Source organism: Phalacrocorax carbo, chromosome 5, assembly GCF_963921805.1.
Source record: "Phalacrocorax carbo chromosome 5, bPhaCar2.1, whole genome shotgun sequence".
Taxonomy (NCBI): Eukaryota; Metazoa; Chordata; class Aves; order Suliformes; family Phalacrocoracidae; genus Phalacrocorax; species Phalacrocorax carbo.
In genome coordinates, this window is record NC_087517.1 from 52,550,213 (window position 1) to 52,575,394 (window position 25,182).

General features: G+C 40.4%; 1 protein-coding gene across 1 annotated transcript in view; it reads left to right on the forward strand.

The window, feature by feature from the left end:
* The first annotated feature begins 9,136 nt into the window (after positions 1-9,136).
* The window catches only part of LOC104044366 (mucin-5B), a 44,090-nt gene continuing 28,044 nt past the window's right edge, over positions 9,137-25,182 (forward strand). The window contains exons 1-14 of the mRNA XM_009504182.2: positions 9,137-9,218; positions 10,888-11,143; positions 12,601-12,715; positions 13,960-14,047; positions 16,049-16,182; positions 16,582-16,807; positions 17,606-17,731; positions 18,403-18,520; positions 19,788-19,926; positions 20,499-20,600; positions 21,632-21,701; positions 21,953-22,090; positions 22,814-22,978; positions 23,803-23,897. Coding sequence (XP_009502477.2) covers positions 9,137-9,218; positions 10,888-11,143; positions 12,601-12,715; positions 13,960-14,047; positions 16,049-16,182; positions 16,582-16,807; positions 17,606-17,731; positions 18,403-18,520; positions 19,788-19,926; positions 20,499-20,600; positions 21,632-21,701; positions 21,953-22,090; positions 22,814-22,978; positions 23,803-23,897 — 1,854 coding nt within the window. The remainder of the gene's footprint in view (positions 9,219-10,887; positions 11,144-12,600; positions 12,716-13,959; positions 14,048-16,048; positions 16,183-16,581; positions 16,808-17,605; positions 17,732-18,402; positions 18,521-19,787; positions 19,927-20,498; positions 20,601-21,631; positions 21,702-21,952; positions 22,091-22,813; positions 22,979-23,802; positions 23,898-25,182) is intronic.

Genomic DNA, 25,182 nt, shown 5'->3' on the forward strand with positions numbered 1-25,182 from the left:
ATGGGCAAAGTACTTCTAAATAAGGAAGTTAAAAGATCCCATGTATAAGTAAGGCTGCAGATTTTGGCTTCACCACCGCAGGGCAGTCTATGGCTAAGAATGTAAAATTACTTCAGACACAAAAAAGCAAGCTGCCTCCAAAAGAGAGTTCGTACTTCATCAAGTAGAGGGTTTTACCTCTGAGAAGAATGAATGCCACTGTTTCCCCACAGACACTTGTATGCTTTTAGTAAGCACTGAATAAAAAGCTATTCTGACAGGAATTTGCATGCATGTACAGGATAGTGTTCTTTACAGTGCTCTGGATTATAGTGGCCCCTTCATTTTTGGTGCTGGGTCAGTGTTGCCCATAAGCAGGCTCCCTAGCAGGCACTCTCAGAAAATTCTTATTTACAAGACCTTGGCAGTTCCAGGTCAAACTGTACATGTCAAACCTCTGCCCCTTTCTGCACTCATAGTCACCTTAGAACTTTGCAGTTCAGTTTGCACTTGTATTCCCATTGGAACTTGATGACAAAATTGGACAGATTAATATTTTTCCAGCAGAGAAATCCACAGATAGTCTTTTGGAGAGAAAAGAAGGAAAGAACCTTTAACTGTGTATCCCTACAAAGACAATAGTAGTGGCAGTGAACAGCACTTTTGCTCCTTCCCACAACCGTGTTGGAAGTAAATGGAAACCTGTCCTACCTAATCCCATGGAGCATTTTTTTCTTAAGCAAGAGCTGTTAGGTCTATAGGTCACAAGCAGAGATTCATCTGGAAAACCCAGGGGACAAACCAAAGAAATCTCTCAGAAGGCAATGTTAGCTCTTCAGGAGTTCAGAAGAGATGGTGGAACCTTCTGATCCCATAGTCTTTCAGGCAGGACCTACTGCAAGGGGCACTCACAGCTTCATAAAGAAAAATATTGGTGCTGGAAGGGAATGGGCTTGACTCCCTCTGTCCTCCAAGAATGACTCCATTCTCCAGGAATTTCTGTGTCTTCTGGAGTTCAGCAAGACAGGAGCAGTAGCAAGAGCCCCAGCAGAGTTCAGCTGGGTGGCAGAGTGGCTAAAACACTGTCATGTCTCCATGCCTGAGGCCTGTGTTTATCTCCTCTTAGACTTTCTGTCTAACCTCCCACTTCCACTGTGGCAAAGGGCTTATTTTTGGTTTGTTTCTTTATGTTCATCTCCAGTTACCTAGCAGTTTTATTTCGCCTTGAAACTTGGGAGGCAAGAGAGACTTCTAGCCACACAACCTTGAAGGCACCAAAAGCTACGGTCCTAGCTCTTGCTCTCCAAGAGCTGCTTGGTTTGGCCTCACTTTGTCACATTGTCCCTATGCAAGATCTGAGCACAGTTCCTCTAAGCCTGGGGTTTGAACATGTCCCTGAGGCCCTCAAAGAAGTGCTTGAACCTGCTTGGACATTCTGGTAAACAAACAAACAAAATATCATGGCCTTATTGCTGCTTTCCTTAAGGGAAGGAAGAGCAGATACAGGCAGTCTGAAATTTCCAAGTACAGGCTGGAGCTGGGATTTACCTGTAGTATAATTATTGTCTTGGTTGCCAGAGGCTATGATTCTGAGTCCTTCCCTTAGGTGCAGGCTCTTCCAAGGCAGCTGGAAGCTCAAGCAAATCCTCCTCAGGCAGCTGCAGTCTAACAGGAAGCTTCTCACAGCATAGAGCTAGCTGTAGGAGACCACTGCCAAACGCTGGAGCAAACCTGAGTGGGTTTGCTGCAGCTCAGGGAGGGTGCTTTTGCCACACGAGTAAAAAGCACCACAGCTGAGAGCTTCCCGTGCAGCTCTTGACATACTTGGCCGGTCTAATAAGCAAAAAGTAAAACCCATCGTCCTGTTGCATTGTGGGCCATTTTGGGCGTATACACAGAAGTATTCCATTAAATGCACCCTGAGCCTTTCTTACGGTAAGGTTACATGCTTCCCTGGAAGCAAGGTGATTGTGGCATGCACCTTATTTGTGGAAGTGCATGGGTTTCATTCCTAGTTGTAGTCTTCTCCAAGAAAGTTGAAGCTCAGATGATTTCTTCCTAATTTACTGGAGATGCACTGGAAACTCAATGTTGTTCATATGACTCTACAGTAATACAGTGAGAACTTTCATCTGGAGTTAAAAAAGAGTTCTCAGAAGATTTGCTGATAAAGTGAGCACAGATGTTTTATGAACCGTTACTGGACAAGTGTTTTGAGAACACCAGAGGCAGAAAGGAAAATGCTTGTTAGCAATATGGAAAAATCACTGCTTCTATCTGAGGTGAGGCAGATGGGATTCAGAAGAGGGGAAAAAAGCCACAGGCAAACCAAGAACCCTCCCCAAAATAATAAAAGGTAGGGATTTCTGATCTAATAACTACCTTGTTTAGTGACGTAACTCTGTATTATAACACTAGCATTTTGTGCTGTAGGAGAGAAACGGTAAGATAAAATTTTCAATATGTTTGCTGTTGCACCATACTTTGCTAAACCACACTTCACTGAACTAAGCACATGCAACTCTGCCCATAAACATCAGTGAAAGGACTTCAAGAAAGGCAAAGCCCTAAGCAAATAATCATGTAGTTGCTGTGCTTGTTACACACTGTTTGACCTTGTATAGCAAAGCAAACTGAGATACTGGGAATTGAGGCAGGAATAGACTTACAAATTCTAAAATCATAGGAAAGAGAATTCTTGAGAACTTTAGGTCCCATGAAACTGAAATACATTTAAGTAACTGTAACATTGATATAAAATTTCTGAAATTCCATCTCCCAGCAGAAACTTTGAGGGATAGGTTTTTTAAGGCAGAACCAGCTTTTCAAGTTAAGCAGCCCTCTTCTTAGGCCAAATTTCCTAAATTAACTCAATCTTTTCAGGCTACCACAAACAACCAGTTGACTGGCAACCTCCCAGACTAACTTTCAACCAGGCTACGTAAACCATATTCGCATCACTAATGTTGAAAGTCCTGGAAGCTCTTTTTCAGCATCACCCTTTTAAAATCTGATATGTTCACACTGGATGTCCTTTAATGTTCCAGTGTTTCAGCATTCTTATGTAAAATGCTTGAATTCCTTTCACAAACACCTCTAGAACAGTGAAAACACCACTGTAATTTTTTCCTTATTCCAAGACTTTAAGACAACTCACCAAATATGGTAGAACTCATAATGTATTTTTGATATTGCTTCAGTGCAACAACTTCCTTATAAGAACATCTTTCCGCTGGTTTAAAGAGAGAAGAGTCTTTGTGTCACCTTTTGCTATGTTTTTGGCTAGCTTCCTGTCCATTTTGGCAAAGAAATTTGTTCTCCCAACTGCCGTTGAGCTTCCTTAGTTTCAGGAAACCACGGATCTTCCAGGGATAAGCAATTACTCTTACAAAGAATAGCTTGTAAGAATTACACTGGAAATTTGTTCCTGGTCATATTATGTGGTATATTTGACAGGTGAAAACCTTATTTGCTTTGAAGGCTAAGCAGAAGGGCAACTCATGAAGCCCTAATTCTGTTAGTCACACAAATGCTGGTCTTCCTACATAGAAGAAGCTACCACGTGACCATATCAAGTCCATTAAACTCAGTCTGACCTAATGATAATAGAAGCATCACAGATTTTCAAATCGTGCAAAGACTAGCAGGTACATGGGGATCAAGGCGGAGAAGAAACTTAATAATAAGTAAAGCAACATACATACAACCATCCTATTTAGCAGAAGTCAAGTAGAAAGTATGTCAGAGCTGCATTTGGGAAGGAGCATCTTTGCTTTATGCAGCTCTCTTAAGCAGTAACAAAAGGTAGCAGAAATTTGTGATCGAGGAACTTGGCTTTACACAGTGCCTGTTACCTGACACAGCAGTGGAATTTCAATAGTCTGTCCCTTTGGACTAGTGTAGCTGAGCACTTCTTGCAGTTTGTTTGCAGCATCTGTGGGAGCTGTACACTCATTCTTCTTAAAAACACAAGAAGCCTGAGCTAAACACGGTACACTTAGAGCAGCTAGCTATTGGGTGGCTAATTCTAACTTCTACAAAATGCTAAGCAGAGGCCTGGGGAGACAGTGGCCCCATTTGTCTTGTTTTTCCTCTTTCTGGGTAGTCATTTGAATTTAAAAGAAAAATTGGTATTCAGCCACCTACAGAATTGCTTTGGTTTTAAGTGGCTACAGTGTTCAAGACAAGGCAAGCTCTGAAACTTGGGTGACAGAGAAAAGTTATATGCTTACTGTGAAATATCATGCTTCATGTTGGAAGGATCACAAACTCATAAGCCCAGTAGAAATGCTCTGACAAAATTTTAGATCAGGTCCTTCATTGGGACATAGTGTAAGTCAAATTTAGGAAAAAAAACAGGCCAAGGTTGCTTAGCTTCTCACCTCAACATGTTCTCTGCCCCATTTCTCTACCTTTCTTTTGGCTTGCAGTAATTTTCAGTCATGGTGGATGTGGTTACTGGGTATGTAATTTAATGTAATTTAAGAGTTATACAGACTTCAATATTAAGTATTTAGTTACTTAAGTTTACACTGTGAGGTTACTGACTCTACACTGTTAAGGCCTCTTCTGAATTGTCTTGGCATCCATGAAATAAGAAATTCCTTTTAAAAAGAGGGGTAGAATCTGCTCTAGCCTGAAACCCATGAAGCCCTAATTCTTAAAGCAGAATGATAATACCCTTCCCCACGTGGGGCCCTGGGTTCCCTTTGTTCCGCTGCTCCATGTTTTTCACCAGGAAGGTTGTTTAAAGAAAAATTGTTCAAGTAGAAAAAGCTCCAGGGCCCAACCTGGTGAGATGGCTTTCTGTGCAGGGAGTCTTTCTTAAGTAAGTGAGGAAGTGCCAATAGGTCAATGAGACCTGTGTGCACAAACACCAATCAGCCATGTGATTACCCCTTGTATGTGGATTTTGAAAGATCTACATAATCTTAAAAAAAAAACCAAAAACCGGAAACAAGCAGCTGAACTGATTCCTTGCAAACAGGAGTAACTAATGCCCTTAATTAGTTCAGGAAAAGTCAAGGAACCCTATGGCAAGATCAGAGGTTAAGGAACTTTGTGTTCATTCTAAGGCAAAATGTAAGAAAACACCCAATGACCACCTATCAAAATTAAAATTCTGAAGGCATTCTTCATGTATTTTAATTGACAATTAATGACAGAGATCCATTCCTTCTTTTCCTCTGCCTGTTACAGATAACCTTATACTTACTGTCAGCCATTTCAAACTATATGGTAGAACCAAACCTGATGGATCAAATAAATCTTTGATGTGAATTTCCTAAAGTCTATGCAATTATACCAAGGATAAAAATATAGTTCATGTTGTTCTTGAATTCTTCTTGCAATTTAGAATGTGCAAAATAGTGTAACAATCAGTTATGTAAAATATTTTGCCTGATTCACTTCAGACGTTTTTATCATGTGGATTATGGGCACAAGACAGCTTGACACCAAATACAAATTAATTATTTTCCTAGCTAACATTACCTTGTTAATGAAGTACACAGCATTTCTCTAGAGTTATTATCTAGTCAGTGCTTGTAAAACACCATTTTATAGTGGATTCACATTTTAAGAAGCAGTAACAGCTTTGCCTGAAATGAACTAGAATATTAGAGGATTTCCAGACTGAACACCCACAGTGCTTGGACTGACCCAAGATGGTGTGTTATAGAAGTCTTTGTAGCCTTAATGCTTTAGAGTATGTATGGGATCACCTTTTGACAGGAGGCTGTGATACAAATGCAACATCCAGGCCCCAGTATGGTGGCTGGCTATGAATGGCATTAATCCACCAGATGCCCCCAATTTCAGTGCCTCTTTAACAAGTTTGTATCAAAAATATGAGACGTAGGTCACTGGTGTATTACATTAGCTTCATGATGGTTTATCTCCTGTGAGTCAGTGGTGATAAAGGAGCCAAGTTAATATTTACCTATTGTATTTACTAAAATCACATACCCTTTAAAGGCAAATGATCCATGAAATGGGCTGTAAAAGGGCCAAGGGGAATTGTTCTTTTTGCTAATACAGCTGCAGCAGAGTGAAGGCCTCTTATGCCACAGGGCCCAATAAAAGGAAGAGTTATTAAGCCCAGTATGTCACTACTGGGGGAATAGTTATAACTTGTGTGCCTGCAGTAGTAATGATTCAGTGGTAAGTGATCAACATATTTGCAAGCTCCCTGTCAGTCTCAATTTCCTTCTGAAAAGCTACTATGTATTTCTTCTGAAAACCTCAGTGTTGCCACACTTGAATATAAAAACTTAATTGAATGCAGATATCCTTCCCCTGTCAGTGGCCCTGAAATCATTGCAGGGGATTGAAGCATCCAGTGATTTCTAAGGAGTATAGCCAGCACTCTCTGCGGAGAAGCCAGAAGCAGAAGCTCTGGTTAGTCACTGACAGGAACTCTGCTCCCCAAGAAATCGCAAAGGAATGGCAAAAATGACAGAGCAGATAAGCAGAGGTAAGAAAATTACTAGGTACAGAGCAAGAGGACTGGGTTTCCTGTTTCTCTGAGTAGCAAGTTCTTGCTTTTCTCAGGGGAGGATCCCAGATGACTGGTATTACTTCCTCTGCTGAGTGGAGCAATTGTGGACGTTGGTTCAATGAATTATTATTTTTATTCTGTCTGTTCTTTGGACACAGTTTTAAGATGTTGTTCATGTTCTTCCCAGGCTCCTAAGTACTAAGCGGGGCTTGCAGGGGAAACCATACCTTAGCTCATCTCTCCTGCCCACCCTGGCAGGACCCTGAACCATACCACATGTAGAAGACAAAGGGCTGGGATTTGTGGTGGTCAGCCCCACCATGTCTTTGTCATCTAAGGACTACTCCAGCCTGAAGGGTATCTTTGGCAAGTAGTTTGTATGTGGTTCCTGCTGCTCTTGTGCTGCCCACTGGGAATAAAGGGATTTTTTTCTAAGGTCAGAAATCATACTCCTGGAGTCCTATTCTTCTTTCTGCTCTCATATCAGTATGAATGAAACCTTGATTGCCTGGGTGAGAAAGAGAGAGGACAATGATTTAAAAGAAAAGGGACTCTATATCAGCAGGTTCCACATGTGGATTTTGACACTAGCTTTGATTTGGGAAAATTAATGGGTTTCAGCTTTCCACCTTTATCCTCAACTAAGCTCTCTTTGTCAGTGTCTGGTCTACTGACCTATGTGCTTTTTCTCTTGGGCTTCACAGCCCTTCCCCACACCTGCTCTTTGGCCTGAACAAGAACTCAATTTGAAAGTTACCATGGGAATCTGCTGAACTTGAGTGTTACTATTACACTGTATTCAATATCAGACCATCCTCTTATCTACAACGTCATATTCTTGTGGATTGGTTTATCTACTAGATATTCTGCTGGTTTACTCTGTAATTTTGGATGGAGATCAGCAGGAAAAAATATACTGTGATTAAAAGGAAAAGCAGCAGAAGCCTATTACTTCCATCACTGGTGCCATAAAGTCTGTTGGTTCTGTATTTCAGCCAAAATGGCAGGGCTTCAAGAACAGACATTACCTTCCAGTAGTGCCCTGCCTCAAGTGAGACTGACAATGGAATTAATGGAGCATGGACAGTGGGAAAGGGGTAACATGAACTCATGTTTCATGTACTGCACAATGCGCTTGCCTGCTAGTGCAGGATTTTCTTAAAAGCAACAGCAGCAGCAAATCTTTATCTGGCAGACATTTGCACCTGCAATTCTGTAACCCACTTAGGAAGTGACTCATAACTGTATAGGGGGAACAGCTGAAGGAAGCAGTGGGCCAGGTCTAGGACACTTAGCTTTGTAAATGCCAGAAAGCTTGGTAAAGCAATGAGCAAGACACAATTCTCAAGGACCAGCTTACTGTCTGCTAACCAGATAAAAGGGCATGCATATTGCTTAGTGAGTCCATGGACAGACTTGACCTAAGGACTTGCAACAAGGGTGAAACTTAAGTCCAGTCCACTTTAAACTGTATTTGTGCCCATTTACTACTGGCAATCATTCTGGCATTACTGTATTCTCAAAGGAGCATAGAGCAGTTGGAATTGTGGGAATGTCTGTTACCTGTGTTTGATTTGCTGGGACTAGGGGAGAGAGGCTTCCTCTGTGTCAGAGGCAGTTCCCCCATGGCACAGATAAGGTGAAGAAGTGCTAGGTCAGCTTGTGCCAACAGAGCAAATAGATCTCTAAAAGAGACCCTAAAATTACTGACATCAAACATCTGTGACAGAGTGTCTAAGAACTGTCCTACAGCGGAACATAGATGAGCTCATGATTGAGCCCACTGGATTTTTTATGGGTACGTGATAGGGTATTAAAGCACTCTAACACCAAGGGACCCTCTTCCAGCAGCACAATTTAGGAGATGAAGGAATGAATTGTAGTCTACATTTTGGTGGACTTGGGGCACTGGTCCCCTGTGCTGTTTGGAGAAACCACCACCTCTGTGTGTATAAAAGATAAATTAACTTCCCATGTCTGACTGGTGCAATTAAATCCCATTTGTGCAGTAGAAGTGAGAAGTTTGGACTTTGTGGACTAATATAGTTCCTAGTCTGTTGAAGCAGTTAATCTCTGGCCTTTTTTGTATGATATTTTGGATACACTTCTTAAAGAACATTGCCGTCCTGCCAAAAGTTTTTGTTCTAAATAAATAATACATGATGCCTGACCTTACAATATTTTTTGCCCTAACATTTGGAAGTCACCATCAAGCTAGAAGAGGCAACAGACACTTTTTCTTGAGCTGGGGGACTGTGCTGATGTGCAAGCCAGAGGAAAGCTCTGAAAGAGGGCAATGATTGCTTGTTATTAATCAGATGCTATGAAAAAGAAAAACTACTGTTGCCAAAGAAAAAGTGACACTGTAGGAGTGGGGGTTGAGAAGACCTATATTAAAAAAAGTAAATAAGAAAAGGATAGTTCTCTCTCTCCACAGAAAACAAAAGTGAACTGGTTACCTGTCTTCTCTGAAAGACAAGAGGCTGCTCAGTGCTAAACATGAACCACTGAAAGAAAACTGGATGAAGCTCCACCTTTCAGGACCCTGCCATCAATGTTTTGTTCTCACGCCAAATTCCTGGACTATAAAAATCTGCCTATAAGCCAAGGAAAAAACACTTCCCTGGAAGGATTTTCAAGTTACTGCTTCATGGCAAGATGGAAATAAAAAGGGGGAGGTCATTTTGGATCTTCTGCCTAATCTGGATTTGTTGCAAAGGCAAAGAACCAGTTCAGATAGGTAAGAAAAATATCTAATTTTCAGATTATTTACTCACGTATTGCTCTTCATAGATGAAAAATAGAGTTGTCAAAAGAAAATGTGTAGCATATTCGTGTAAGAGCTGTAGGCATGCCAGATACCATTTAACATTGTACATTTTCATCCTTAGCATCACCCATTTAATTATTTTACTTTTTTCTTTCACTACTAGGTAGTTTATCAACTGTTTTATGTCCTAAGTGACTAATCTTAAAGAGGAGACTCTCTGGATATAGTTTGCATCATAAAAAAATGGTGACACACATTTCACACATTTCACATATATTCTTTATAGACATAATGCCTGCTAGACTTGATTGACCAGTATGAAATACTGCATTAGGAGTAATCACATTTTTTGTGGTCTGCTGCACTGTTACCTCCTGGTTTGGTTTTGAATGTCTTACACTGTTCCCAGTTGCTTAATACAAAAACAATTGATGTGACAGTTATTGCTGTCTTAGTAATTCTAGCAACTATCAAGAATAGACAAACTTTCTAATTTCCCCTCATTATTGTGTAGAAAAGTTCCAAATTACCCTACTCCTACCCTAATCCACTTTAGTGCTGCAAACACCTGTGACAAATTACAGTCCCTTTAAAAAGCTCTTTCTATAAGGACTTCTTGGCACTTGAACTTGTGTTGCACATTTCTAACATCAAGATCTGAATCTTTCAGTGTTCCCCTGCTGATTCTTAGGTAGGAATATTTTATAGTATTTTAGAGTTCACTGGGTACATTAGCGACTGATTTTGATTTGATCTGTGATGGAAGTTGCTATGTTGATTTTCCCAAATGTGCTACATAAACAACACAAAGAAATTTGCCCATTTTCATTTGTCATTCTTTCAGATGGGCCTAGAAGAAATGCTAAAAGCATTTTGTAGCAGGCATATCTTATTTAATTCAAGGTGATTCATATTGGCTTTGTGCAGTTCAGTAGTATGAAAACTGCCTGAAGTGATGTGTTATATGCTCTTAAAGTATGCATCAATACCTTTGACAGAGGTACAACTCAGAGGTCCAAGACATGAGTTTTGGTTGAGATGAAAAACAAGTAGCTCTGAGCTGACTGCTGAAGCTGGTGGCAGCCTCTATTGCTGAGATCAGCAGCTGCCATTTTGCTGGAGTCATTCCACCTGTGATATCTCCTGGAAGGGACTCAATTCGAGACTTTGGACCAAAGTCTTGCCTGTGTTAAGAAGCAGGATTTCAAAAGTAGGAATGAGATTTAGGCAACAGGGTGGGATTCCACTCACTTCACTTCAGATATCTACAGTGTAAATGCTATGGGGTGCCGTCTACATTGGCACCCCTCAGCAACATTTATAGACAATGGAGAGAAACATGCGGTCATGGAGCATCTTCTTCCTAGGCAGATATGTAAGGTAGGGAAGCTGAACCTCTTCTGCCACTCACTGTTAACTTCAACGGAGCCTGGGTTCATCTGCTCACATTGGAGGTATCTCCGACACGGACTTCAACAGTTCTGTAAGATGAAACTCCTTCCCACAAGCTAGTATCTTCCAAGGCTTAACATTTTTGCCTTTGAAAATCTCTCCTTTAATGGTTTTCATCAACAAAAAAAAGCACAATATAGCTCATGTGGGGTGAATTTCTAAGCTCCCCTCCTGACTCTTTCTTTAGTCCAGGTCTCTACTGTCAGTAGGAGTGAATGTGCCACCTGGGGTAACTTCCACTTTCATACGTTTGACCATGTTAAGTTCACTTTTCCTGGAACCTGCACATATGTCTTCGCTTCGCACTGCAATGACAGCTATCAGGACTTTAACATCCAAATCAGGCGCAGTGACAAGAACAGCTTCCTGATCTACTTCACTGTCACCATTGATGGAGTGATCTTGGAGGTGAAGGAGGCAGGCATCACGGTGAACGGGAACAAGTAAGTAAACACTATATTGTTTTCTTGTGCAGCAGCTTTATTGCCACGTATTAGCAACAGGTGGTCTCTCTAGAAAGTGGTCCTATTCTGCAGAGGTACAAATGGCTGTGTATGATATGTTCATAGCACTTTGAAAAGGGTGTTGGGAAGAGTCTACCCTATAGTGGCGGTGGAGGGAAAAAACATGTAAACTACATTTCCCAGGAATCAACACCAATATGTTAAGCAAAAGGCAATGTGTGTGTTACTAAAAACAGAAGGTGAATGATTTTTTGATCTGGGAGGGAGGGGTGGAGGGAAGGAGATAAAATCACCACTTTATTTATAGAAGGTTTTTGTTTTGTAGACACTTTATATTTTTTCTCTAAACATTATTTCTGTGGTGCTAATCCTACTGTTGTACGTTGCTGTTCAGGAACACATGGTCCTTTTAGAAAAAGTTTTTTGTTTCCAGATAGATTAGTCTAGAAAATTGCACTGCTTTGCAGATCACAGCTTGCCTTGGGATGTTATACACAAATGACAGAAGTTTCAGAAGTCAAAGTCCACACCTTTAATTCCAAGCGGAAATGAACCAGAAAGCAAACTGCAAACAGAAGGGTAAAAATATGCCATAAGTAAAAAGTCATATGCAACAGTAGCTGAAAGTTGGACACAATTTTAAGGGCAGCCCTCATGAGAACTGCAGTGACCTGCTCCCAGCATATAGGTATGAAGGGCCAAGGCAAGCTTTGACTCGGGGAAAAATCCTCAAAATCTTGTTGGAGAGAAAATTGCAAGCATATGGGCTGTCTTCTCTTGACAGCCTTCTGGAAACAACCAAATATAGAATAACATCACTCAGCTGTAATTATAGTAGAAAGCCGAGAGTATCTTCTAAATCAAAGGGGTAAAAATCTCCTATATTTTAGCCATTTTCTGATTTTCTAAGTTGTCAGGCTCTGGAAAAATAAATGATAATTTTCCTGGTGAGAATAAAAAGTAATGTAGGTCTGAGTCACGTCAGTACATGAGTAACAGAACGGACCTCCCTTCACACCTCTGTGAATCCCAAATGTCAAGGAAAGCCTGGAGGGTTGGTGAGAACCTGCAGTATCCTCATGTGGAGGGACATTTTCCCAGTATTGTGAACTTGCCCCTCATAACCTTTTGGGTCAGGTCCTCAGGATATGTAAACAAGCAGAGCTGCATTGGTATCAGTCGAGTGGCCAATGTTGTATTGACACATTCATGACCAAAATACATTGTGTTGTGGATTAAGGTTGGTTAAAGGTCACAGTGGACAAGGTGATCATACCTAAAATTAATGCACTGTGTGGATGAAGGCTGACCTTGAAAAGAATGTCCCCATGGCTTTTTTAGCTCCTTCTGGTCTCTAGTTTTTCTTCCTATATCTCTGAGAGGATTTAATCAGCCTTTTTCTTAATGCAATCTGTTTTGTTCCCTCCAATTTCCAGGATCCCCATGCCCTTCAGCTTGAAGAGCATCCTGATTGAGGACACCTGTGCTTACTTCCAAGTCACTTCCAAGCTGGGCCTGACACTCAAGTGGAACTGGGCTGACACTCTCCTAGTATGAACAGCCAGTTAGTTGTCTTTCTCTTGGTGAACCTCATCAACGATGAAAAGCAGAGCTGGATGCAGGCACCATCTTGATATAAGAGATTGTGGCAGGGAGGTATCACTGTATCCACAAGCTGATAGGGACATACCAAACTAGGTAGTAGTTTCATGGGGCAGGGCATGGAGGCACAACCGTCAGGCATTCCCAACTAATTTTATGTGACAAAAGGAGCCACTGTTGACCCTGGAGATAGTACCTTTGTAGTTACCTACTCCCTCCATGGGGCAGTGGCAGCAGCACAGCTAGTCCCTCCAGCTCTGACTTGTTATTTACCCTCTGTCTCGATGCACATCTTGTGTGGGGAAACTATTCTGTGTGGCTAGTTTAGTCCTTGGCCTCTCTTATTCCAAACCCTTGCTATGTGGGAGTTCCCCTCTATACAGCCACCGCAAAATATCATCTTCTGCAACAGTGTTTTACACTTTTTGGGTGTGAATCCTTCACAGTTAGGACTGAGATTAAATAAATGAAAGTTGTTTGTCATGTTTTGCAGTTCAGAGAGAGGGTAGAAGGTGAATAGAGAGAAAAAAAATCAGGAAACAATCAAGTGGTATTCAAATTCTGATTTAATGAAGTATTTGCTTCCCCGCTCCCTCTGTACTAATTAATAGTGACACCAGTACTACCCTCTAAGCATGTAGGAGTGAACAGGTACAATAATTTTATCTAGCAAGACAATAAGGTGCTAACTTGGTTTTTTATTGCCCCCAAGTATAGGCAGAAAAGTTATGCTGGACAGACCCACCCCCTAGAAATGCTATGAATTTCTCAATTTAGCCTATGGACCAGAAAAAGCCTTAGGTATGGCTAGAAGCTGTCCAGAAGCTGCTGCTTTGCAGCATCCAACATCAGAGCATAGTTATCTGGCCTGCCCAGAGTGGAGCTGTGGTACCTTGCAAGTGTCTCTATACTGGAAGACATTAGTCCAAGGATTAGTCTGGTATTCAGCATGCTTCAGTTAGCTCTTTAATAGGTAGGAATGATAATTGCTAGAGGATTATATTCCCATTAAATTCAACTTGTCTGCAGGTAAGTTTTGTGGCAGGTTTGTAACAGAAAAGGAGACTGCTACAAATCGGTAATAAGCATTTCTGCTACTGTGCTTTTCTATCGTGAACCACTTTGTAACATTTGCTGCTGATGTGGGGAAAAGGCTTTAAACCCTGGGTTTTCTCTTTCCTTTTGTTTTGTAGCTGGATCTGGAAGAAACATATAAAGCGAAAATATGTGGTCTATGCGGGAACTATGATGGAAGTGAGAAGAATGATTTGATTTTGGATGGTAGGCCATGAATACATCATAGAACAGAACTATTAATATGTGACATGAAACTTGATATCTGTTTCCTCTAAGCAGGGTCTGAGATTTTCTGACAGACACTCTGAAACATATGAACATTTCCATATACAAGAGGTGTATTTTAAGAGGTTCTGGGATGATTTGGGTTCCTCTGTTCTTTACAAACTTGCAAGAGTCTCAAACTTCTTTGGCCCAAATTAATTGCTTGGCTACCATGCAGCAACATTGCCAGGTTTCCCACTAATAGTAGCAAACTTCAAGGAACTTGTAGTCTCAAATGAGGTCCAAGTGTATTTTCTGTCCTTCCATTTTCATCATTTTACAGTTGGGTATCTAGTGTGATTATTTGTGCCTCTGTAATGAAACAAAAGCCTCATCACTGAGCCAGAGAGATTTCACTGAGCATCCTTGCAGAAACCGTGGTGCCATCCACTGACACCCTTAGATATTGCACTAAACTGGAAAAAGGCCAACACAGCAAACAGCTGAGGCTACAATCCTGCAGCAGTATGAGCAGAAAGAAACCTGCATCCAGGGATATTAGCTGCAGGACTGAAGCCAAAGTTATAACATCATCCCTTCATGTAATACCTGGGCTTCTTAAGTCACCAGAAAAAAAATCTCATCTACCTCATCCATTCAGAAAGAATCCTGAGATTTGATTGAAAATACCACTTGTACTGATAGATTTGGCACTCTTTTTCATATTTCATATTAAGTTTTTTTTTTTATACATCTTAGTCCTTTTTCTGCCCTTTACTTCACAAATGCAATAGCTGGCTCAAATTTTTCTCAAGAAACAGTTTCCTATGGAGAAGCATAGCTCTAAGAAAAACAGACCGGGATTATCTGGTTGCCCACATAACATGTTCCCACACCCAGGGACCAGGCAGCCTCCTATGTCTCTCCTTTATTCCCTGAATACACCTTTCTCCCTGTGCTGAGCAGGCAGCAGTCTGCCTGCCCAGGCTAAGATCCACTGCATGTAAAGGTTCAAAATTTCTTATCACTTTCAGATTCTTTTCTCTTGAGGAAAAATCTTATCAGGAATAAAAATCCCATTTCTTCATGGTCTTCCTGAAACTTTGTTCTTTGTAGTCTTTAATGTCAGTTGAGTTCCTTGGCAAATCACATAGCTCCAAGAGCTCAGGACTTAAGAAGGGCTTCTGTTTCCATAAAATTTAGAGGTAAAGCACCTGAAAACAATGATTTTGTGGAAGTCATTCTGTCAGGTCTGCACTTAGTTATGGGACTGAGCCAGTACAAGAGAATTGACCTGGTCAGAAATCTATTAGACCTTTTTTTTAAAAAAGTTTTTTTTTTTTTTTAAAAAAAGCCCAAACAGCAAACCAACAGAGACTGGCAATTTATTCATAGTCTCCATAAAATACATAAACGTAAAACTTTGTCAGAAAGATTTCTCACATCCAGGATCAAGTTTTTTTAATGCTTTGGGAAAATGCACCCCTCTAGCTAGTGTAATGATTACATACATGTATTGTGTACCCATCTTCCTCCTGCTCCCTCTTCCTTTCTTCTCTAGCCTGTAAAAAGTAATAGGTTTCCAGATGATTACAAACATAGGCACCTAAGGCTGTACTTTAGATGGTGATCATAGAAGGTAAACTAAAATGTATGACCATTATATATGCAAATACAAAACTCTGTAAGATCAAATACACTCATAACGAACAGAAGTCTTTGGAAGTGATGAGGTGCAATGGAAAGGTCAAGAGTCTCATGTGATTATAAATGCCCAGGCTGACAGCAGGCCTTGATACAAGTGTGCCAGCTTCCTGGCTCTGGCTCAGTAGAAGTTATATTAGGCTGTTATCCTCTATAATGTGGATGATGTGGTTAAATTTGGGCATTTGGTGAAGAGCATACTGCCTTAGAGCCCAAAGATTAAATGCATCTTTATAGCCCATTAACTGATCTAAAGGATTGTAGGCAGTTACTCAGTTGCATCTTGGGATTTTTCAGGGTATAAAATGCATCCAAGGCAGTTTGGGAACTTCCACAAAGTAGAGGATCCATCAGAAAAGTGTGCTGATGTGAGTCCGGATGACAACACTGGAAGACATCCTACGAGGGAGGACAATAGATGCAGTAAATATGTAAGTATGTGTCACCAAGAAGTATAAACCCTCCTGAACTACAGCCCTGTAGACACTGTGTTGAAACAAGTGTTAATTGCAAAGCATGCACTGAACTGAACTTTTCAGGAACCTACCCAGGAATCTGAGCAAAATGTTGATCTTAGAGCTGAAAGAATATCCTACAATATTAAAGAAATAGATAGTGGGAAAATACATAATTGAATGACAGCTTGCAGTCCACGAAAAAGGACCTCATGACAGAAAGCTAGACTGGATAACCTCCCAAGGTCTCTCCCAACCTGAATTTTCCTGTGACCCTGGAATTGTGTCATCAAAAATTGGGATGCACATCCATAAACCTGGAAGTTGCTAAAATGGCAAGTATTGCTTTGTCTTCCCTTCTTTTCCTTTTCACAGAAAAAAAGATGCAAGAAACTTATGTCCCGTTTTGGAAACTGCCCCAAAGTGGTTGCATTTGATGACTACGTAGAGACCTGCTCTGAGGACATGTGCCACTGTGTATCTAATTCTTCTCATTCTGATTTGGTTTCCAGCTGCATATGCAGCACTTTAAACCAGTACTCTCGAGACTGTGTCCTCAGGAAGGGAGACCCTGGGGAGTGGAGAACCAAAGAACTTTGTTGTAAGTAACTACTACTCTGGAGATTTCTTTCAAGTTGGACATATATGCATGTATTCTGATCCCAGAAAAGCAAACCTAGGAGCTCTGTAACTACTATGAATCAGTCTGTAGAAGTACTTTGACAGAAATATTGTTAATGGAAAAGCTTCTACAAATTTAACTTGATCTTGGTCCTAAAATTAGAACTATAGCTTAATATTGTCCCCTTCCTCCTTATGGCTAAGTTTTCTCCAGTTCTTTTTTGAATTTTACCATGCCCTGTTAACTCTTAAACAGCCTTGTTTTAAATGTTGATATCTAGTCAGAAGAAGTCACTGAGAAGTCTAATATGTTTTTCCTTAGCTTATCCTGCTCTTTCATACACAGTAGTCACAGCTACTGAGCAGGAAATCACTGTAAATCCAGAGGGAAGGCTAGAGGTAGTTCTCCCAAACTGCTGGTGTGGATTGGGATAGAAAATTAATGCCAGAAAGACCGATGTTTCAGGCAAAAATAAACTGTTATGACTCGATAAATTATTCTGGTGTCCTTTGCTTGTATCATGACTTCAGCCAACCTTGAGCTATGAAAATAATGTGAAATAACTCATATGTCCCAGCAGTACGGTTTTGTCCAAAGATGAAGTAAAAGTGACCATAAAAAGTTCCTTTAGAGGTTAAACAAACATGGCACATCTAGATAGAAAGTTTTGCAAACAAGATAGGGGAGAAAGGAGGAAGGAGTTGGGTAATGATAAAACGCTTTGAGAGCTCTTATAAATACATCTTTAACATACCCCATTTTCATTTGGTCTTGCAGATCAGGAATGCCCAAACAACATGGAGTATATGGAATGTGGAAACTCCTGCGCTGACACGTGCGCTGACCCAGAAAGGAGCAAGATTTGTAAAGCCCCGTGTACGGATGGCTGTTTCTGTCCTCCGGGTAAGGCAGTTCACTTCTTCCAATGGGTCACACATATCAAGGGACAATTTCTTCTAGCACAATTTAACAACTTCCTTCTTGCAAGAATCAGGTCTCTAAAGACAATGACACGGGAGGAAGGGAGGGGAAGATTTCTAAGGAATAGACAGAAAAAAATTGTACACATGTGGAAAGAGAAGAGGTGTTCTCTAGATAGTAAGAATGCAGCTGAAAATGTCTGATGAGGTGCCTCCCTATTATGAGGCTACACCTTGAGGTAGCTTAAGTCACACGTAATATAAATGTATTGCCAGGTATGTGCATGTGTAAGTTTGCACATGAAGTAGAGGCTAAGATGAGGGTCTGATTTCTGTTAGATTCATAATTAGAAAAGGATGGAAACTGGCTCACATCCTTGCAATTGCGCTTGATAATCCTGCTCACAGTGATAAATTCCAGTAACACACAGAGATATTCTTTGGGTTTTGCATTGATTTCATTTGAGTTCTAGTAAGAAATGTTTCCCATCTATTAACATCTGAAAGGGTCTTGTATGGTGTTTTCCTTAAAACATATCCCATTCATTTACAGAAGTGCTGAATACTCCAGAGTTTTTTCCTTATTCTAATCTTCCTTGATGGTGTTTGCCAGACTCACCAAAGGAATATTAACTAGCCAATGTGTCTGAACAGGAACTATCCTTGATGACCTCGATGGAAAAAAATGCATCCCCAGAGACAGCTGCCCCTGTATGTTTCAAGGCAAAGTCTACTCATCTGGAGGGACTTACTCCACTCCCTGCCAAAACTGGTATTGTTGTCAACTTGATTGCACTAACAAGGCAGAGGCATTTATTTCAGAGCATTGATGAGTTGATTCTGTCCTTTTCTCCTTTTTTTTTTTTAATATTACTAACATTTGCCTTAAATAACAATGCAAAACCTGGCTCTGAATTTCAGCAATAGAGGAAAACTTAGAGGTAGTCCTCAATCTTACATAGTTACCACAGTTACCACCCTTGCTTGGAACTGTCAGCAAAATCTGAGCTCAAGACTTGCAAATGCAGAAAATGAGACTCTGCTACTTAATTCAAAGGCATTGGCCACTAAAGTAAGGCAAAGAGTCATACCATGTTAATGAGTTATATGTCCAGTGACCTCTAGATTTACAAAAGTCTGTTTCAAGGCCTGGATCTCAAAAGTCCTGATCCTTGAGAAATATTTGATTTAGAAATAACCCTGTAGCTTGAACCCATCTCCATTCTGCGCTAATGAAAGGTGGTAAGACCTCAGGTATATTATTCTCAAAACAGTTTTATTTCTTACTCTGATACCGATCTAGTGAATGAACCATCATATGTGTTATTTGAGCTCCTGTGACACTGCATTGTTTCTTTACCATAGGCCTAACCTTTACTATAGGGAGGAATTAAATAAGTTGTGGCACATGATGACGTAGGCCAGATGTTCTGCAACCCCCTTTGGATTAAATATTTCCTGCATTTTGAGGAAATACTCCTCAAAACCTGCAATTTTGAGGAACTGAACTTGATGAGCTCTGGGTGGTTCCCATCTAGCCAAATTCTCACTTACTCCTCTCAACACCTGAGCTACTGTGGCCAGGCTGTTCTCCGCTTGTGTGCAGAGCTCTAAGAATTTTAACTGCTTATTATCTCAGGTCCTCCAAAATTAGTTGCTGAAATGTTGCATTAGCAACTTGCTGAATAGTTACATCAGTAACATAAAATGTTGCAAGATCCTGGTTGAAGAGGTTCTTTCTTTCTTTAAAAAGCAGAGTAGACAATTTAGGCCCTGAAAAATATTTCTTGCTTGACCAACTCAGTGTTTCTCTGAAGGAGCTAGTTCAAAGCCCAGTGCAGTTAACTCTCTCATTGAGAGGCATTCAACCTTCACACTTTAAGGGCCTAATATAAAGTCTTCCTCCCACGGGGACAGCCGAAGAACAAGCTAAAAAGTCAAAAAGGGTGGTCTGTGCAGATTCCGATACAGATGTTATCTCACCTTTGCTCCTTTAAAACTATGTTTATTCTAACTGCTCGTTTTTGTATTTTGTACAGTACTTGCAAAGGAGGCCACTGGAGCTGTATCTCTCTGCCCTGTTCTGGAAGTTGCAAGATAGATGGAGGATTCCATATAACAACATTTGATAACAAGAGATTCAATTTTCATGGCAACTGCCATTATGTCTTAGCTAAGGTACGAACATTCTCCTACCTCACTCCTAAATTTCTTGAATATCATGAGGCATTAACCCATGCTGGAGCTTTATATGGCTTAATTTAATTAAATGGCACCAATCCATCAAAGCACTTCAACACATGCTTATTCTTAAGCCCCGTAAATTTTCCCATTTGCAATGCATTGCAAGTTTTGCCACTTCAACATAGTTTTACATCTTTTTTTTAAAATTATTTAATTTTCTTATTGGATGTATCTGTGTAGATTTAAGTGTTTCTCCTGAACATTTTTTCATGTATGACTGTCAAAAGGAAGTGAACGTGCAATAATTCCTTCAAGAAGATTGAATCCCACATGACTGCAAATACATGACCCACACAGGTTGATAGCAAGGAAACAGAGTGCAGAGAAAAGGCAGTAAACCCTATTGATTTTGGCAATGAAACAAAGCCATTTGCAGTTAGAGATTAAATGCCCTGGTTCTTTCATTATTCCATTTTAGCCTTTCAGAGACACCTTTTTTCTCTTCTAGCTCCCTTCCTGTAGTATGCTAACAATGTCTGCACAACCCTTTTCTCACATCTTTTCAGAATACTGATGACACATTTGTGGTGATTGGAGAGATCATCCAGTGTGGGACATCAAAGACAATGACTTGCTTAAAGAATGTATTAATCACGCTAGGAAGAACTGTAAGTAACTTGCGTTAATTAATGACACATAATATGTCACTTTTATTTAGGTTAAAGACTGGATTTCTCTAACATTGTGGGCTCATTTGGTCTGTGCAGTCCTGAGAGAGCAAGATTAATACCAGCAGATGGTGTGGTGCATGTGTTTATTGGTTTTGTTCTATGAGAGTTATTTCCTCTCCAGTTCTTTTGGATTCTGGCTTTGCCGTTTTCTTTAGAGGTAGATGGCTAAAAATTATCCTCATTGGCTTTCCCTCTCTTCTTCATTACTTCATACTTTTTCACTTGTTTCTTTTTGAAAGATTGAGATTTCTACAAGAAAGGACCCCCTTTTTACAACAGTTCTGACTCCTGTGGTTTTTCCTAATGCAATGAGTGAAGTATCGGAATTCTCCAAATGAAGGCCAGAGGCTTCTCCTACTGAAGGTTATGCCATGATTCGCAAAGAATTTAGTGGAGGCTGAGTTAGGGCTCATATTTTTGCACTCCTAAAGTTATACGGATTCACTCTGTCTCCACCTGATATTTAACTCATGCAGTCCTAGCCTTGTTAGGAGATCCAACATCCTAACCTCCCTCTATAGTCAATAAAGGAAGGTGGGGATCTCCAAAGCACAAGTCAGCCCACCTAAGGTATTAGGTGTTCTTCTGGAAGGGCCTGTCTCCCTCCATTGACTACTGAGGGAGTTTGAGTTAGATAACTCTAATTTTGGGTATGTTACGTCTCCAATTAGCTGGATCTAACCTACGTGTAACATCTGTCATGCAAATTCTCAAACCTCTTAAGTATGTGAGAGCACTCAATCAAAGCTGTTGCTTATGGAGAGGGTTTTTAATTTTTTATGACCTAGAGGTTTGGTCTAAGTTACTGTATGACATCCAGACACTCAGTTACATTGATGCCAGAGGTGATCATGTTTTGAAGACACTACTTCTTAATGCTTAATGAAGCTTGTCAGGTTGCTGTTGTCGGTCTCATGTCATATGCATTCACTACTGTGGGCTTATTCTTTTTTTTTTTTTCCCTGCAGACTATAAAAATATGTTCCTGTGGAAATATCTACATGAACAACTTCATTGTGAAGCTGCCAGTAAGCAAAGGTAAACATTCTTCTTCACATCTTCCTCAGACTAGCCTACACCTATTTACAGAGGGATTCCTGCTCCTTTCTCTGAAAAGAACATGATCCTGCTCATTGTTAGGTCATTTGACTTGGGTGGATACTAGGACTGGGACTCCCTGGAAATTCCTGTGTTACGCTGGATGCAGTGGTAAATGGAAGTTCCTATTTACTCAGCTTCGCAAAGATTTGCAGGTGCATACATTTTTATTTTCTTTTTTCCCTCTTCAGATGGCATCACCATCTTCAGACCCTCTACATTTTTCATCAAAATCTTGAGCTCAACTGGAGTACGGATTCAAGTACAAATGAAACCTATAATGCAGCTCTCCATAACAGTTGATCATTCTTACCAGAATAGCACATCTGGTAGGATACATGATGCTCTTTCAGTTTGCTCTAAACTGAGTTATAGCTGCTTGTCTATCACTTTAAGTGAACATATTATTTGATTTTGTATTGACTTCGATATGTTAGAACCCCTGGTTAAATATATAGCCTTCCTGAAACAAAGCAATGGCTAAACCCTTCAATTTGCTGAAGAAAATCAGATAATCTTTGTGATGCTTAGTGCGAGCAGGTCTTTTAGACTCTAAAAGCAGGCCTTCATCAGAGACTTGCGAGATCCAAACTACGTTCTTACTTTTGCCACCAATCTCCTGTTTACATCATTTAAGCTTTTTGTGCTTCTGTTTCCTATCTGTGTAATGGGATTGCATCCTGTCATTCCAACCCATTTTGTTTTGCTTTTGTGATTTCCTTTGCTTATAAGCCTTTGCTTATAAGCCTTTGGGAAAGGCACTTCTCTGTCTGCCAGTGTTTACTGAAACACATTTAAGCAGCTTCCAATCTCTGTGCTATCACTAAGTGCTACTCTAATGCTGAAAAATAATAATTACATTCTAAAGACAGGGTTCTGTCTGATTTGTGGGAATGTCAGACTTCCTGTCTCTGAAGGAAAATGGGCTTCTCTCAGGCGAGGTCCATTATAGAGCTAAGAGTGTTCATCTAGAAGCCATTCCTTTTTCCACTTATGTAGTGATTTCTTATTTTCTTTTGCTTTTTTATTTTTTTCACTGCCACCCACACAAGGCCTTTGTGGCAATTTCAATAACATCCAGACTGATGACTTCAGAACAGTCACTGGAGTTGTGGAAGACTCAGCTTCTGCTTTTGGTAACTCATGGAAAACTAGAGCCAGCTGTTTTGATGTGGAGGACAGCTTTGAAGATCCTTGTTCAAACAGTGTGGATAAAGGTAGCAGGCTTTTCATCCCTGGATTATCAGTGCTAAATAATTTTCACACAGCAGATAACCAAAAAAGCTTTAGAAATCTCATAAACATCAAAAGCTACTGCATTTGAGGCTATTATGAGAGAGGACATATTGGGGTTTGCAGGTCTTTAAGGTGACAGCTTTGCTTTTAAAACAAAAGGCTGCACTGCTGAAGAAAGAGCAAACAGCTTCTTCACTGATGACTTGAAAAGCACACACAGCATCAATAAGAACAATTTAGCTTTAAAGCAGAGCATACTTGGTTGTCAATATTTGGGCAAGATAATTCAATCTAGCTTGTTATAGCTGTGGTGAAGTCAAAAGGAATAAGTTACCAACGGCACTGACTTTAGCTAGCATTGTACTGTACTAGGTGCCCTGTCTGGTTTCTCACTTTGAGTGGGTTTGGATATATGTAGGATTCAGACTGTACTTTCCTAGCTATTGCCACATGTAATTAAAGCTGCGGCTCATAGCCACACAGCTCACTGATTATTACTGACTGCAAAGAATTAAGAGAGTTTGATGGAAAATGATGAAAATGGGGAGTTTTTGCAGATGTTCTGCAAATCCAACCACAGTAATAATGTTAGTACTTGGAAGGTGAAACCTTTCTTTTAGGGAAATGGCTGGTCACCCATCCAACTATGCTTATCACCCTGATATGTTAATGCCCCATATTTCCTTTTAGCATTATGTGAACATTTCAGGACATTCCAGTTCTGTGTGATATCTGATAAAAGTACTGAGTCAAACAGTAATATGGTTTAAGTGACTATGGACAATGGTATTTTTTCTCACTTCAGAAAAATTTGCCCAGCATTGGTGTGCTCTTCTGTCTAACACAAACGGTGTGTTTGCTACCTGCCATTCTGTTGTAGACGCTTCTGTGTACGTCAAGGTAAGGCAGTGGTCTAAACGGATGGTTTAAGCTAGTCCAGAGACTGATTTGCCATGAAGGTAGTCTGGCCTAGGGGAAAGAAGTAGGTTACAGTAATTCCTGTTTGCAAAGACGTTCACTGGTGCTGATGATAGAAATAACAAAATGAGAGTTTATGCAAGATACGATGGGCCTTTTTGGCTGCAGCCCTGAAAATACTAAGTGACTACCATCACTGACAGTTTTCTTGCATGATCCAGAGCAAAACAGGAAAAAATGGGTTTACTGTTCCTGAAAACTGGTCACTGTTTGAAAAGCACACAGTGTTTCTGTGTGGAATTGAACCGAGAGGTTTTTCAGTCCCATGGATTCCCTCGGACTTGGTTTAAAATTCACATCAGAGGGGAGAATATGTACTATATTTACACCATTTATAACCCATTTATTACTGTGGAATCATGTTAGCCTCCTTGTATTTAGAATGCAAGAAGCTGCTCATAAGCGCTCTTGGTCTACAGCTTTTTAATGATGTTGAGGAAGTTGGTTGAGCTACAGAGGTGCTGCATTTATATCAGTAGTAAAGAAGTTTCTGCAAAAATACAGAAAATCCATGTAGGGAATGTGTGTGATACTACTTACTGAAAAATACCTGAGCCTGAAATTTTGCCTAAAATTTAATATGTCTTCAGGTACCTTTAAAAATATGGCTTATGCTTTACTTCTCCCAAGTTTCCTTCAGAAAATACATCTGCCTGAGAATTCATGTTAACTATAAGTAAAATGGGAATTTGTGGCTTTCAGTCAAGGAAAAGGAATAACCAGGTTCTTACAGATATCTGTTACTTTTGCTGTTCTCATCAGGTTTTAAACCATGATTCATGGAAGCATTTTCCACGACATCAGTAATGGCAGGCTAAGTCACCATCTATGCAGTATGACCCTACTGCTCTTAAGTGACTGGCTGTACCTGGGTTCTTCTGTCCAGCGACCCAATTAAAAGAATTTGGCCTTTAACGCCCCTTTACGCTTACCTAACTAGTTCTTCAGATGTCATTACATGTGATTCCCTGTTAAACCATCTTCTGTTATGCAGCTGTCATTTAATTGGATGTATCTTATCTGCACACTAGATAGGTACAGAATCAGACACAGCAGGGGGCACAGGAATGCATCCAGGTGCCTTTTCAATGTCTCCAGGGAAAGAGACTCCACAACCTCCCTGGGCAGCCTGTGCCACTGCTCTGTCACCCTCACAGGAAAGATGTTTTTCTTCATATTGAGGTGGAACTTCCTGTGTTCCAACTTG